At 34.1% G+C, this 13,045-nt stretch overlaps 1 protein-coding gene across 1 annotated transcript; it reads left to right on the forward strand.

Annotated features, from left to right (window-relative positions):
* The first annotated feature begins 300 nt into the window (after positions 1-300).
* LOC122747663 (60S ribosomal protein L23a-like) lies at positions 301-718 on the forward strand. The gene is made up of 2 exons (XM_043993567.1): positions 301-381; positions 488-718. Exons 1-2 carry the CDS (start codon positions 301-303, stop codon positions 716-718), a joined length of 312 nt encoding a protein of 103 aa, XP_043849502.1.
* The last annotated feature ends 12,327 nt before the right edge of the window (positions 719-13,045 follow it).

Consider the following 13,045-nt stretch of genomic DNA (forward strand, 5'->3'; position numbering starts at 1 on the left):
AGAAAGGATCACTTTCAGGTAAAAGAAGTGGAAGTCCTGAGGGGCAACTATTTGGCAATTCCATTTTTTATATCCACTTCTGGGTTAACTTCGAGAGCAGAAAGAAACACTTTCAGCAGAAGGGGCAGTATCACCTCTAGTACCAGTGGTATCAGAGACCCTAAGGAAGAGTATTATTTCCAATCCTGAAAAAGGAGAGGCCCTAGTACTATAGATTGCAATTTCAAGGGATTATGCACCCTTCCTGGGTAAGGATCAGAGTATAGACCAAAAGAGCAGTGACAGATCCTTTTCCTTAAGATGGCGTTGAAGGTGAAGAAGGAAGCGGTTGTTCCTCCCAAGACAGAAGCCAAGGCCAAGGCCTTGAAAGCCAAGAAGGCAGTATTGAAGGGTGAGCACAGCCACAAAAAGAAGAACATCTGAACATCTCCCACCTTCCAGAGACCCAAGACTCTAAGACTTTTGAAGGCAGCCCAAATACCCTCAGAAAAGTGCCCCAAGGAGAAACAAACTTGACCACTATGCCATCATTAAGTTTCCCCTGATCACTGAATCTGCTATGAAGAAGATAGAGGACAACAACACCCTTATCTTCATTGTGGATGTCAAGGCCAACAAGCATCAGATTAAGCAAGCTGTAAAGAAGCATTATGTCATTGATGTGGCTAAGGTCAATCCACTGATCAGGACTGATGGAGAGAAGAAGGCCTATGTCTGACTAGCTCCAAACTATGATGCTTTGGATGTTGCCAGCAAAATTGGAATCATCTAAACAGTGTCTGGGGCAGCTAGGTGGTGCAGGTCGTCCTGAATTCAGGAGGATCTCAGTTCAAATGTGACCTGAGACACTTGATACTTAAAGCAATGTGACCTGACACTTATAGCGGTGTGACATGACACTTATAGCCATGTGACTATTAACAACTCACGAAACCTGCATTGTACCGCAAAAAATAAATTAAAAATAAATAAATAAATAAATAAACTCCTGCATACTATTCCTGTACAATAAAGAAAATTTCCAGTAAAAAAAAAGAGCAGTGACAACACCTCTCCCCATATCATACCACCTTGGAAAACATTGAAAACTTTCAAATCTCTAGAAACGATTCTAAAAATAGCATTGTGAAAAAAAAACATGAAGACAGAAACTACCCTATTCCATCATGCCTGAGTCCAATATTAAACTAAAGTTATAATTTTAAAAAGGCTTGGAAAATGAGCAAACAATGACAAAAGAAAAAGAACCTGAACATAAAAAGCTACTATGGTGACAGGGAAGATCTTTTTTTATTTTGAAGTTATTGACTTTGTCTTGCATAAACCTCATTTATTTTCCCATTTTTTTCCTCTAATTCTTTTATTTGTTTATACAATCCTTTTTGAGCTCTTTCAATAGAACTTTTTGGTCTTGAGACCAATTCATTTTCTCCTTTAAGGTTTCACATGGAGGCATTTTGACATTGTTGTCCTTTTCAGAGTTTGTGTTTGGTCTTCCCTTTCTCCATAGTTGCTTTCTATGGGTGAGGGTACTTTTCTGTTTCTTACTCATATTTTAGCCTATTTTGTGACTTTTAAAGTCACATTCTGCTTGTGGGGTACAGGGGGACTGTTCCAAGCTACTTCTGTTGGAGGCCAGGGGCCTGATCATTAGTTTTCTGCTATGAGACCTCAGTGGCTAGGGACTTGTTCACTGCAATGGGGTGGCCTCACCTAATTGCACCTGTTGTGTAGTGGATACCCCACCTGGAAGATTGCCTTCTGCATTGTAGCTGGAGTCCTCACAACAGACCTGCTGTAGCACTATACTGTTAAGGCAAGACCATGGATCTTCAGCTACTGATCTGTTCTGTAGCTAAGAGCCTTCTTCTAGCTTGCCCCTACCCTCTGCATCGAGCTGTGCTCCCCTTTTACCCAAGTGACACAAACCTTTCCTGAAGGAATTCCAGGTTATCTCAAGCCAGAAAATTGTTTAACTCTGTCTTTTTTTAGATTTGTAAATCCAAAATCTGTTTAGAGGCTTAATTTAACATTGTTTTCAAGGGAAATTTGGGAGAGCTCAGACAACTTCCTGGCTTCTCTCTGACACCTTGGCACTACCCTTCAATAGGGAAGCTTAAGATACAAACTTAAAAGAGGAAAATGAAGTCAAAACAGCACAAGCAAAAAGAACAAGAAAAATGTGAACTGGACAGAAGCCAAACAAGAATTTCTGGAAGAACTAAAAATTAATTTTCAAAATCAAATAATGCCAGAGGGAAAATAAATTAAACAAAAGGAAGAAAAAAATGAAAAAAAAAATTAACAGCTGGGTCAAAGAGGCCAAATATATGGAAGAAATAATACCTTAAAAAGATTTGTCTGAAAAGGAAAAGAGGTACAAAAACTCACAAAAGAAATGAATGCATAAAAAAAATTTTAATTGAGCAAGGGGAAGATAATGAGACATAAAAAACAAAAAAACAATAAAGAAAAAAAGTTTGAAATATTCCTGATGAAAAGCCCAGAGCTGAATAAAAAATTTGACTCTCAAATGCAAGCCTTGAGATGCATGAAAAGGTAATCATGGAAGAGAAATAGTAAGATATTCAATAAAATGAAACTATTTACCTTTCTTTTTATTATTATTTTTCTTTTTCCATTCTAAGAGTATTTTATTTTTCCAATTACATGTAAACATAATTTTCAACATCCATTTTTGTGAGATTTTGCCTTTCAAATTTTTTATCCCTCCCTCCTTTCCCTCCCCCTTACCTAAGGCAGCAAGCAATATGATATAGGTTATACAGTACAATTATGTTCCACATAACTCATGTTGTGAAAGAAGAATCAGAGCAAAAGGGAAAAAAACATGAGAAAGAAAAAAAAACAACAAAAAAGTGAAAATAATATGCTTCAATATGAACTCCGATTCCATGATTCATTTCCTGCATTGAGAGAACATTTTCCATCTTGAAACTTTTGGAATTATCTCGGATTGTTTCATTGCTGAGAAGATTTGTGTCTATCATAATTGATAATTGCCCAATGTTGCTGTTATTGTGTACAATGTTCTCCTGGTTCTGCTAACTTCATGCAGCATCAGTTCATATAAGATCTTCCAGGTTTCTATGAAATCTGACTGTTTATCATTTCACAATATTGTTCCTTTATATTCATATACCTCTGTTGCTTGTGAATTCCTCACCACCCTAGGCTTGCACCCTGAGCTGGGATGGCTTCGCCTAGTCATACCTGTCCTGTGGGTGGTTCTGTAGCTGCAAGTTTGCCCTCTCAGCTGGAGCTGATAGGTCTTAATTGGCCTGCTATGCCACAAGTCTGCTGATCCAGGACCAAGGAGCCTCAGCTGCTAATCTCTGATGTGTTCAAGAGCCTCCTGCTGACTTGACCAGACCCCCTATGTGTTGCACTGAGCTGTGCTCCCCTTTTGCCCAAGTGAGACTGACTTTTCCAGAAGTTTTCTAAATTATCTCAAGGTGGAAGATTGTGTCTCTCTGTCTCTTTGTAAGTTTTGCAGTTCCAGAATCTGTTTAGAGGCTTGATTTAATGTTGTTTTTGAGGGAAACTCAGGAGAACTCAGGCAACTTTCTGTCTTCCCTCTGCCATCTTGACAAAAGTGCCTTTTGCTGACTTGCTATGTAAAATAAAAAGGGTGAATGCACCACCAATGAGGATGAAGTTAAAGCAATTATTAGAAGTCATCAAACCCATTTATATACTAATAAAAGTGACAAAGTAAAATGATTATTTATAAAAGTATAAATTTCTTATGTAAATAGAAGAATACTTAAATCTATCTTAGAATAAGAAATTTAATCATTTAAGGAACAAAAATCCCAATATTATATAAACCATTTGCAAAAAATAGTTAGAAGAGTCCTGTCAAATCCTTTTAATGACATACAAATGATTTCACTATGTAAAACAAGGAGAGCAAAAATCAAGATAGAAATATAAAGACCAATTTTCTTAAGTAATATTGAAGGGAAAAAAATTAATAAAATCTAGTAAGGAGATTACAGTAATACATCACAAAGATCATAAAATATTATCAGGTGGGATTTATACCAGGAATACAGAGTTGGTTTGATATTAGGAAAATTATCAGTCAAATTGGCCATATCAATAATAAGAACAAAAATCAGATGATTATATGAATAGATTCAGAAAAGCCTTTTACACAATATAATATCCTATCCTTGTAAAAGAATAGTTAAAAATCAATCAATAGAGCCTTTCTTTCTTTTTTTTTCTGGGGCCATGGGGGTTAAGTGACTTTCCCAGGGTCACACAGCCAGTAAGTATCAAGTGTCTGAGACCAGATTTGAACTTAGGTACTCCTGAATCCAGGGCCAGTGCTTTATCCTCTGCATCACCTAGCTGCCCCAATAGAGCCTTTTTTAAATTGATAAATACTATCTATCTAAAACAAAGAGCAAGCACTATCTGTAATGGGATAAGCTAGAAGCCTTCCCAATAAGATCAAAAATGAAGCAAGGAAATGTCCTTTATCACTTCTATTATTCAGTATTGTACTAGAAATACTAGTGATAGCAAAAAGACAGGAAAAATAATTGAAGTATTAAAAATAGGCAATGAGGAAACAAAACAATCCCTCTTATGCAGATGATTGGATGGTATATTTAGAGATCCCTAGAGAATTAAATAAACTAATTGAAACAATTAACTTCTGAAAAGTTTTAGTATATAAAATAAATTCACATAAATCAACAGAAATTCTACATACTACCAAATAAAATCTAGCAGGAAGAAATTGAAAGACAAATTCTAGTTAAAATAACTGCAAATAATATAAAATACTTGGTATTCTACCTTCTGAGACAAATGCAAAGATTATATGAACACTATAACTTTCATACAAATAAAAATCAAAACAATTAAAAAATATTAATTCCTTATAGTTAGGTCAAGCCAATATATTAAAATGCCAGTTCAACAACAATTAATTTATTTATTTCATATCATATCAATCAAACAAACAGCCAAAGAATCATTTTAGAGAGCTGGAAAAAATAATAACAAAATTCACCTGGAAGAACAAAACATCAATAATATCATGGGGATCAATGGAAAAAAGTGAAGGAAGACTGTCTAGCAGTTCTAGATTTCTACATTTCGAAATAATAATCATCAAAATATCTGGTAGTAAGTAATAGAATAGTAGATCAGTAGAATAGATTGGGTATACAATATGAAATAATAAATAGCCAAAATATTCTAGTGTTTAATAAATCCAAAAATCAAAGCTTTGGGGCTAAGAATTTAATATTTGAAAAAAAATTCTAGGAAAATGGGAAAGCAGGTTACACCAATATCTCACATCATAAGTAATTTAAACATAAAGGTAACATCATAAGCAAAGTTGGAGTGCATGAATAAAATCTACCCTCCAGATTTATGTATAAATGGAGAGTTTATTACCAAATGAGATAAAGGGAATTGTCATGAATAATATAGAGAATTTTGATTACATAAAATTAAAATAAACCCCAAAACTTGCAGAAACAAAATGAATACAGCAAAAATTAGAAGAAAAGATGTTAACAGAAAAATTCATCAGATAAAGGTTTCATTTCATAAAAATATAGGGACCTGAGCATATTTGTAAAAATAAAAATTTTCCCCATTTTCAAAAGAAGAAATCAAAGCTCTCAATATTAATATTTAAAATGCTTGAAATCATTTTTGATTATAGAAATGCAAATTAAAAGAACTCTTAGATTCCATGTCACATCTATCAGATTGGCTAACATGTCCAAAATAGTCTAAATCTACAACCCATTTAACCAATATCAATACTAGTTCTACATCCCAAAGAGAACAAAAAGTAAAAAGATATATTGTACAAAAATATTTATAGCAGTTCTTTTTGTGGTGGTAAAGGTTTTGACATTGAGAGAATGCCTATTATTTGGAGAATAGCTGAACAAGTTGTGATATAGGATTGTGATGGAATAGTCTTTTGTTTATAAGAAATGATGAGCAGACTGGTTTCAGAAAAACTTGGGAAAACTTATGAACTGATGCAAAGTGAAGTGAGAAGAACTTGGTGAACATTGTACACAGTAACAGCAATATTTTCAGGATGATCAGTTGTAAAAAAATAGCCACTCTAATAAAGATAACCATTTAAGAAAAATCCAAAGGACCCACGATGAAACATTTCCTCTATGTCCAAAAAGAGAACTGATGAACTCTGAATCAAATTGAAGTATACTTTAAAAAAAGCAAACCCTTTATTTCTATTGTTTTATTTCCTTTGGCTACATGGTTAATATTGTGGCTAAGATTCTAGCTATACTATCTAAAAATCTAATGAGTGGTTGCCAATAAATTAGAAGCTTTAGCAAGAGTTTAGATTTTTTAAGCATTTATTAAGGAGCATAAGAATTTGGTGAAGAGAGAGAAAGAGGGCTAGATTCAGCTATCTATCTCAGAGAGCTAGCGTCTCCTGCTCTGCTCCCCGCTGAGGTCCTTGCAAAAGAGAGAGAACAAGCCTTGCCCCTTCTTCATCCCACAAACCTCCTATGAAACTGGGAATATACCATCCACATGCACACACATCTCCAAGCTAATGGGCTAGTAGCTTTGATAGACAGTACCCACAAGCACCTTCCAAGCCACATGAGTTGGCCTCAAACACGTTCTCCTCATGGCAGAGCTTTCCTACAATAACTCTCCAACAGGTGGCATCACTCCATTTGTCACAATATAAAAGTATGTTTTTCATCAATTAACATGTATAATGAAATTAAACCACTTGCCTTTGTAAGGAGAGTGGAAGGATGAAGGAGAGTAAGAGAATTTGGAACTCAAAATTAAAAAAAATTAAGTTTGTTAAAAAATTTTACATATAATTCAGAAATATTTAATTAAATAATTAAAAATAATTAAAATGCTGAGATTTTTAAACACAGATAAAATTGTTTTAGTATTTTTATTTTTATCCAGAACCTAGTACACATTAGCAACTTACAAATGTGTTTAAAAAATGCTTCAAATTCCATTGCTTTTTTTCATTGCTCTAGTCTGAAATCTTTATTGTTTTTAAAATCCAAATACCTCTGAAAGAAAGGATGTTTAAACTATTGTTACCCTCTTATACCTTCTTGATAATGAGTTTCAGGTTCTTTCCTAAGAACATATTTTTTGAGGGAAAAGTATGAAGAAGACTCAGAGGCACTGGAAGCCTAAGGAGGAAAGAGGAACCAGAGAAGGAATGGAGGAAAGGAGATTGGGAGACACTCAGTATTAGGTATCTCCATAAGTTTGTTTTGGGCTGGTGCTATGTTTTGTAGAAGAGAAGGAAAGAAATGTGGTATTGAAGAGAAAAGAAAAAACAGCATTCCATGTATTGGATATGATTTTGAAACCTCTGAAGAGTTGGGGATGAGAAAACTGCTGATTTCTCTACAATGTTCCATCATTCTTCATCCCGGGCTCGGTATGAGGATCTTAGTTCCCATCTGTCAGTGTCAAATTCCAGGTGCTGTGCCCACTGAACATCTGCACTTTTAAACACACTGCCACAGTCATTCAGCTGGCCTGTCTGCCCTCTAAATTAATATCCCAACTTAATGTAATATGTGCCAGTGTTAATCTATGGTTTCATCAGGCCTAAGTCCATAGTATATGGATCATGATTCAAGTAAAATAAATATTTTCTTGAATATTTCAAATTTGACCATTTTATTGCAAACATTCCAAAGGGAAGTTAATACAACTGTAAGATGGTAAGACATATAGTCTACATATAAGATACATTATCAGGCCTGCCCATTCTTTTAAACTTGCCTCCCTCCACCAGCAAGTGCATGCTATTCTCTGACCAGCCTCTCTCCTGGACATTTTTAGGAAACATGAGTGAGAAAGACTATAGAGAAATTCTTCATGTAAAATATCTTTTAAGAAAGGTGAAGATTTGGAGGAAAAAGGTAGAAAATAAAATGTTTAAATCCAAACAAGTATTGTGGGGTGAAAATTTTACCCACCTTGTACCATCTGTAGTGGTAGAGTATAGGAAAGCAAATTACACTTGGAAACTGGCTTCAGCTCTACTATTCTGAGAATCAGAAGATTAGAAATTCAATTCAATTCAGTTCAGTTCCCTCAAATTTAATTCCTTCAGCTTTACCCTTTGTTGAACAAATGTGCTCAGACTAGGTATCAGGGATAAAAAGACAAAATCAACTGTTCCTGCTTTCCAGAACATTATGTTCTCCTAGGTGGGACCCATACATACACAGTTGCATAGTAGAAAAATGTTTCATATATATAAGAATTAAAGGTATACATGCATATACCTATATTCTATATAGATATCACTCTATATGTATGTATATGTATTTATGTATGTGTGTATGTATATATACACACATATATACATATATATATACATATATATATATATATATCCTTATATGGATGAAACCATTTATAAGCAAACTCCTTTGATATGAATGGGTGGGGAAGTACATGTGGGGCAAAAAGGTCCTAATATTGCCTAGGAATGGTTCTTCCTAGGAGTCTCTAACTCTTTCTTTGAAATATTTTGCAGCTCCAAATCACTGAAGTTTTTTCCATACATTTTGTTTTTTAAACCCACTATTTCTTATTTGTAGTCAATTCTTATTTGTTTTATTACTTCTTCTATGGAAGGAACATTCATCACTGCATTTAATCTGGTTTTCAGAAACCCTTCATTGTTATTTTCATTTATATCATTGTAGTCATGGTATATATTGTTCTCTGGCTCCTCTAGGATTCAGTCTGTATCAGTTCATTCAATTCCTTCTATGTTGTCTATGTTGCTCTGAATTTCCAATTTGTCATGATGCAACAATATTCTGCCTTGTTTACATGCCACAGTTTGTTTGACTATTACTGAATTTGGTTTGTTTTTTACTACTACAAAGTGCTCAGCATTATTTCAGAAGGAAAAAAAAATATATATAATAGCTTGTAATCTTTATGTGGTAATTTTACATTTTACATATCATATTATACTAATAATCAACCAATTAGTATTTCTTTACTAGGTACTATATGGTAGGCCCTATGCTAAGTATGATGAATTCAAAGAAAAAGCACAATAATCTTCTGACCTTGAAAAGTTACATTCTAATAAAGGAGATAACATGTACATATGTACTAAGTATATATATATATATATATATATATATATATATATATATATATATAATATGCAACATAAATAGATACACACACATACAAACATACATACATATATATGTATATATGTGTATACATACACAGAGTTGTTGTCCAATTATATCTGATTTTGTGAACCCATTTGGGGTTTTCTTGGCAAAAATATTGGAGTGGTTTGCCATTCCTTCTCTAGCTAATTTTCAAGTAAGGAAACTGAGGCAACCAAGATTATGTTATCTGCCCAAGGTCACAAAAACTAACAAGTGTCAGAGGCTATATTTGAACTCAGGTCCTCCTGACTCCAGGCCTGGTGGTTTGTCTACTATACCACCTAGCTGGCCTAAATACGTAGAAGATGAAAAGTAAACTTAGAGTTGAAGGTGTTAGCAATGTATAGTGCTGGTTCTGGAGAGACAAACAGAAGAGGCCTCTTTCTGAGAAAAGAGAGCATCCCAGGCATTGTAGACAGCTAGTGCAAAGCCATGACTATAGGAAATGGAGTATAATGTTCAAGGAAGTGCAAAATTAATGCTAGATTGTAGAGGAAGTAGTGTGGGTAGAAGGAAATAATGTAAAAGAAAACTAGAAAGTTGGAACAGGGTCAGATAATGAAGAGTATGAAATGCCAAAAAAGATAAATTTATTTTTCAACCTAGAGCTAATATAGAATCACAGGGGCTGATTTAATAGGCCATTTTCCTAGTTAAAATTATGTTTTAGGAAAGTCACTTTGACATCTATGTGGTGAATGGAGTGGAGAGATACTTGAAGTAGCAAGACAAAATAGGAGGGTAATAGTTAAGACCATGAGGTTCAGTGGTAATAGTGGCTATGTGAGTGAAGAGAAGAAAACTTATATGAGAGATGTTGGAAATGAAATAAAGTAAATATTTGGCAACCGGATGAATACATGAAATAAGTGAGAATGAGGCGTTAAGGATTTGTGATTGGAGGTGCCATTTAGGTGACTAGGAGAATTGTGATGCCTTTGACAGTAATAGAAACATTTGGAGGAAAGGGTGGTTTTGTGGGCAAAGAAAACAAGGGTTTTTTTTTTGGATATGTTGAGTTTGAGATACCTAAAAGAAATCTAATTCAAAATATCTGGTAGACATTTGATGATGTGGGACTGAAACTCAGGAGAGATGTTAAGAACCTTGGAGTCATCTGAATAAAATGATGTTTTAAATTATAGGAGCTGTTTCAGTTACCAAATTAGACAGCAGAAAGAGAAAAGCAGAGGTTTCAGGCCTTAGCCTTGCAGACATTGGCATTTTGTGGGCCATATCAAACAAAGGTGACTAAGTATCTGTGAAACAGGAGAACCAAGACAGAAATATCATGAAAATCCAGAAGAATGAATAGCCAGGAAATTGTGATGAGCAGTTAAATGACATAGTTAAAAGAAAATAAAGATGAGAATTAAGGAAAGATCATTATATTTGCTAATCGGGAGATCATTGCTAACATTAGAGAGTGCCATGTTAACTGAATGCATTAAAAAGTCAGATTGTAGAGTGATTAGAACATAGTGAAGAGGAAATGGAGACAACTAGTGTGGATGGCCTTTTTTTAAGCCTGAGGAAAAAGGAGAGAGAAGAATACATCTATTGGCATGGGTAGAACCAGTGATGAGTGGAATGTGGGAGTGTTCATAGGTAGCAAGGAAGAAACCAATGCATACGGAAAACCAAAAATTAAAGAGAGACTAATAACAATCTGCTAGGGAATCCTGGCATGGGGGGAGGGGATTCAAGAATAAACATTGAGTAATTTCTTTCCCTATTAGACAGCTAGAGGAAATGAATAGAAGAAAGAAAAAGAAACTTAAATGATTAAGTGAGAGAAATGTCACAAAATAACAATATGTGAACTTCATGCCATATAATTTGTCAGTGGCAGTGACTCCTAGACAATGTGTGTTGGAAGTGCTCTGAACAGTCTGCAATACTTATTAGCTCGGTGACCCTGGAAAAGTAAGAACTTCTCCAAGCTTCAGAATTTTAGGAAAAATACAGATAATACTACATACCTTTCAGAGTTGTTAGAGAAGCCATTTTGAAAGTTGTAATAGACCACATGCATGGGATCTAAGCTGTTCATTCTTATTTCACCTTCCTATTTTTCTGAATAAAACTTCTGGGGACAGAATATCAAGGAAATAACTATAAAGAAAGGCAAAAATAAATTGGGTGGATGAGTTTGGAGATATTTTAGCAACCAAGCCAACTCAACCATTAATTTTATATTCCACTTTAGAAGGTTTCTACAGACCATATTTATCTTAATAATAGTTAAATTGGGTTTCATTTAAGTTGGCCTTTTTAAATTCCACATATAATTTGTATTTTATTTTTTTATGGAGAAGTATTTCCTCAGTGTATGAGGATCACTGAGACTTGAGTTTAGTAACAAGTTCAATAAATAAATTTGACCATCTGTCTTCAAGGAAAGATTTGAATGTTTTAACATTCAACCTTGGGCAAGAGAGGCATTGTTTTCATTGAATTAAATTGAATATGTGTTGGGTGTTCTAATGGCATTCTGATGAAATGAAATTCTTACTGGAAGGAAGAGGAAAAGAATATTTGCTTGGTTTGCTGCAATTTGGTTTTAGGCTTTGATGTTAGAATGGAGAATGGATTCAAAGATGCTCAATTACCTACAGGCTTTTTTCATAGAGGGTAGATTCCATGCTCTATGACTGTGATGGCTGTGTTTAGTACATCTAAATTCCTCTAACATGATATTTAAATGAGGAGTTTCAGAAACAAGGGAGCTCTGTTTATAGTAGCAATATCAGAGACTAAGTCCTGGATGAGCAGATAATATCAATATCCCAAGTACAAATTAAGTAATATTTCTATAATCATACTTTTTTGAGATCACAAATTTAAAGCTAAAAAGGCTCTTGGGAGTCATTAAATCAGATGCTCTAAGTTCAAAATGAAGGAAATTGAGGCATGCAGAGTTTAAGTAACTTTTCCCAAGATGTCAAAACTGAAATTTGAACCCATGTGTTCTGAGTTTAATTTTAGAATTCTCTACAGTTCAGCATCTCTCCTACCTCCTCATCTTCCACTTTAGATATTTACTAAATATTTTCTATGTGCAGAACTCTATGCTATAAGAATTTGGACACAACAAAGTATGTACAAAGGAGTTTTTGCCATTAATTTAGTTGAGATTAAATGTATAGAATAAATAGTAACACCAAGGCAGAATATGCAAAGTGAATATCAAATATAAAAAAAATCAAATGAATTGCATAGATGTTGAATGTGATATCACTTTGTAGGAGGGAAAAATAGACAAACATGAGAGTTTGAGCTATAGGTAAGAGCTTGCTAGAGAAATATTGAATTCAAGTCTCAAAGACTGTATATGAATAAAGTATAAGGAGGACATGATGGTGGTGATTATAGTACTAAGAATGTAATAAGATGCAGGGGCAGAAATTCTTCTGGAAACTATCAGTAACACTGAATCCTTTTCTCCACCAAAAGATGGAGAAAAAATAAATAGGAGAAATATATAATGGATAGAATATAGAGGATGCTAAATTCTAGATGAAGGAATTTTCACTTTATTTTTTATTTTTATTTTTTTAGGTGCATAATTTCATTTTTTTCATTTTATTTTCCCAAATTATACATAAATACAAATATTGACATAAATTTTTTCAGACTTTGTATTTCAAATTCTCTTCCTCCCTTCCTCCTCCCCACGCCCTTGAACTCAAGCAATTCAATATAAGCTATACATGAGCAGTCATGGAAAACATTTCCACAGTAGCCAGGTTGGGAAAGAAAACAGACAAAAACAAAACTTCAGTTAAAGCAACAAACAAAAA

The sequence above is a fragment of the Dromiciops gliroides genome, chromosome 3 (genome assembly GCF_019393635.1).
Source record: "Dromiciops gliroides isolate mDroGli1 chromosome 3, mDroGli1.pri, whole genome shotgun sequence".
NCBI lineage: Eukaryota > Metazoa > Chordata > Mammalia > Microbiotheria > Microbiotheriidae > Dromiciops > Dromiciops gliroides.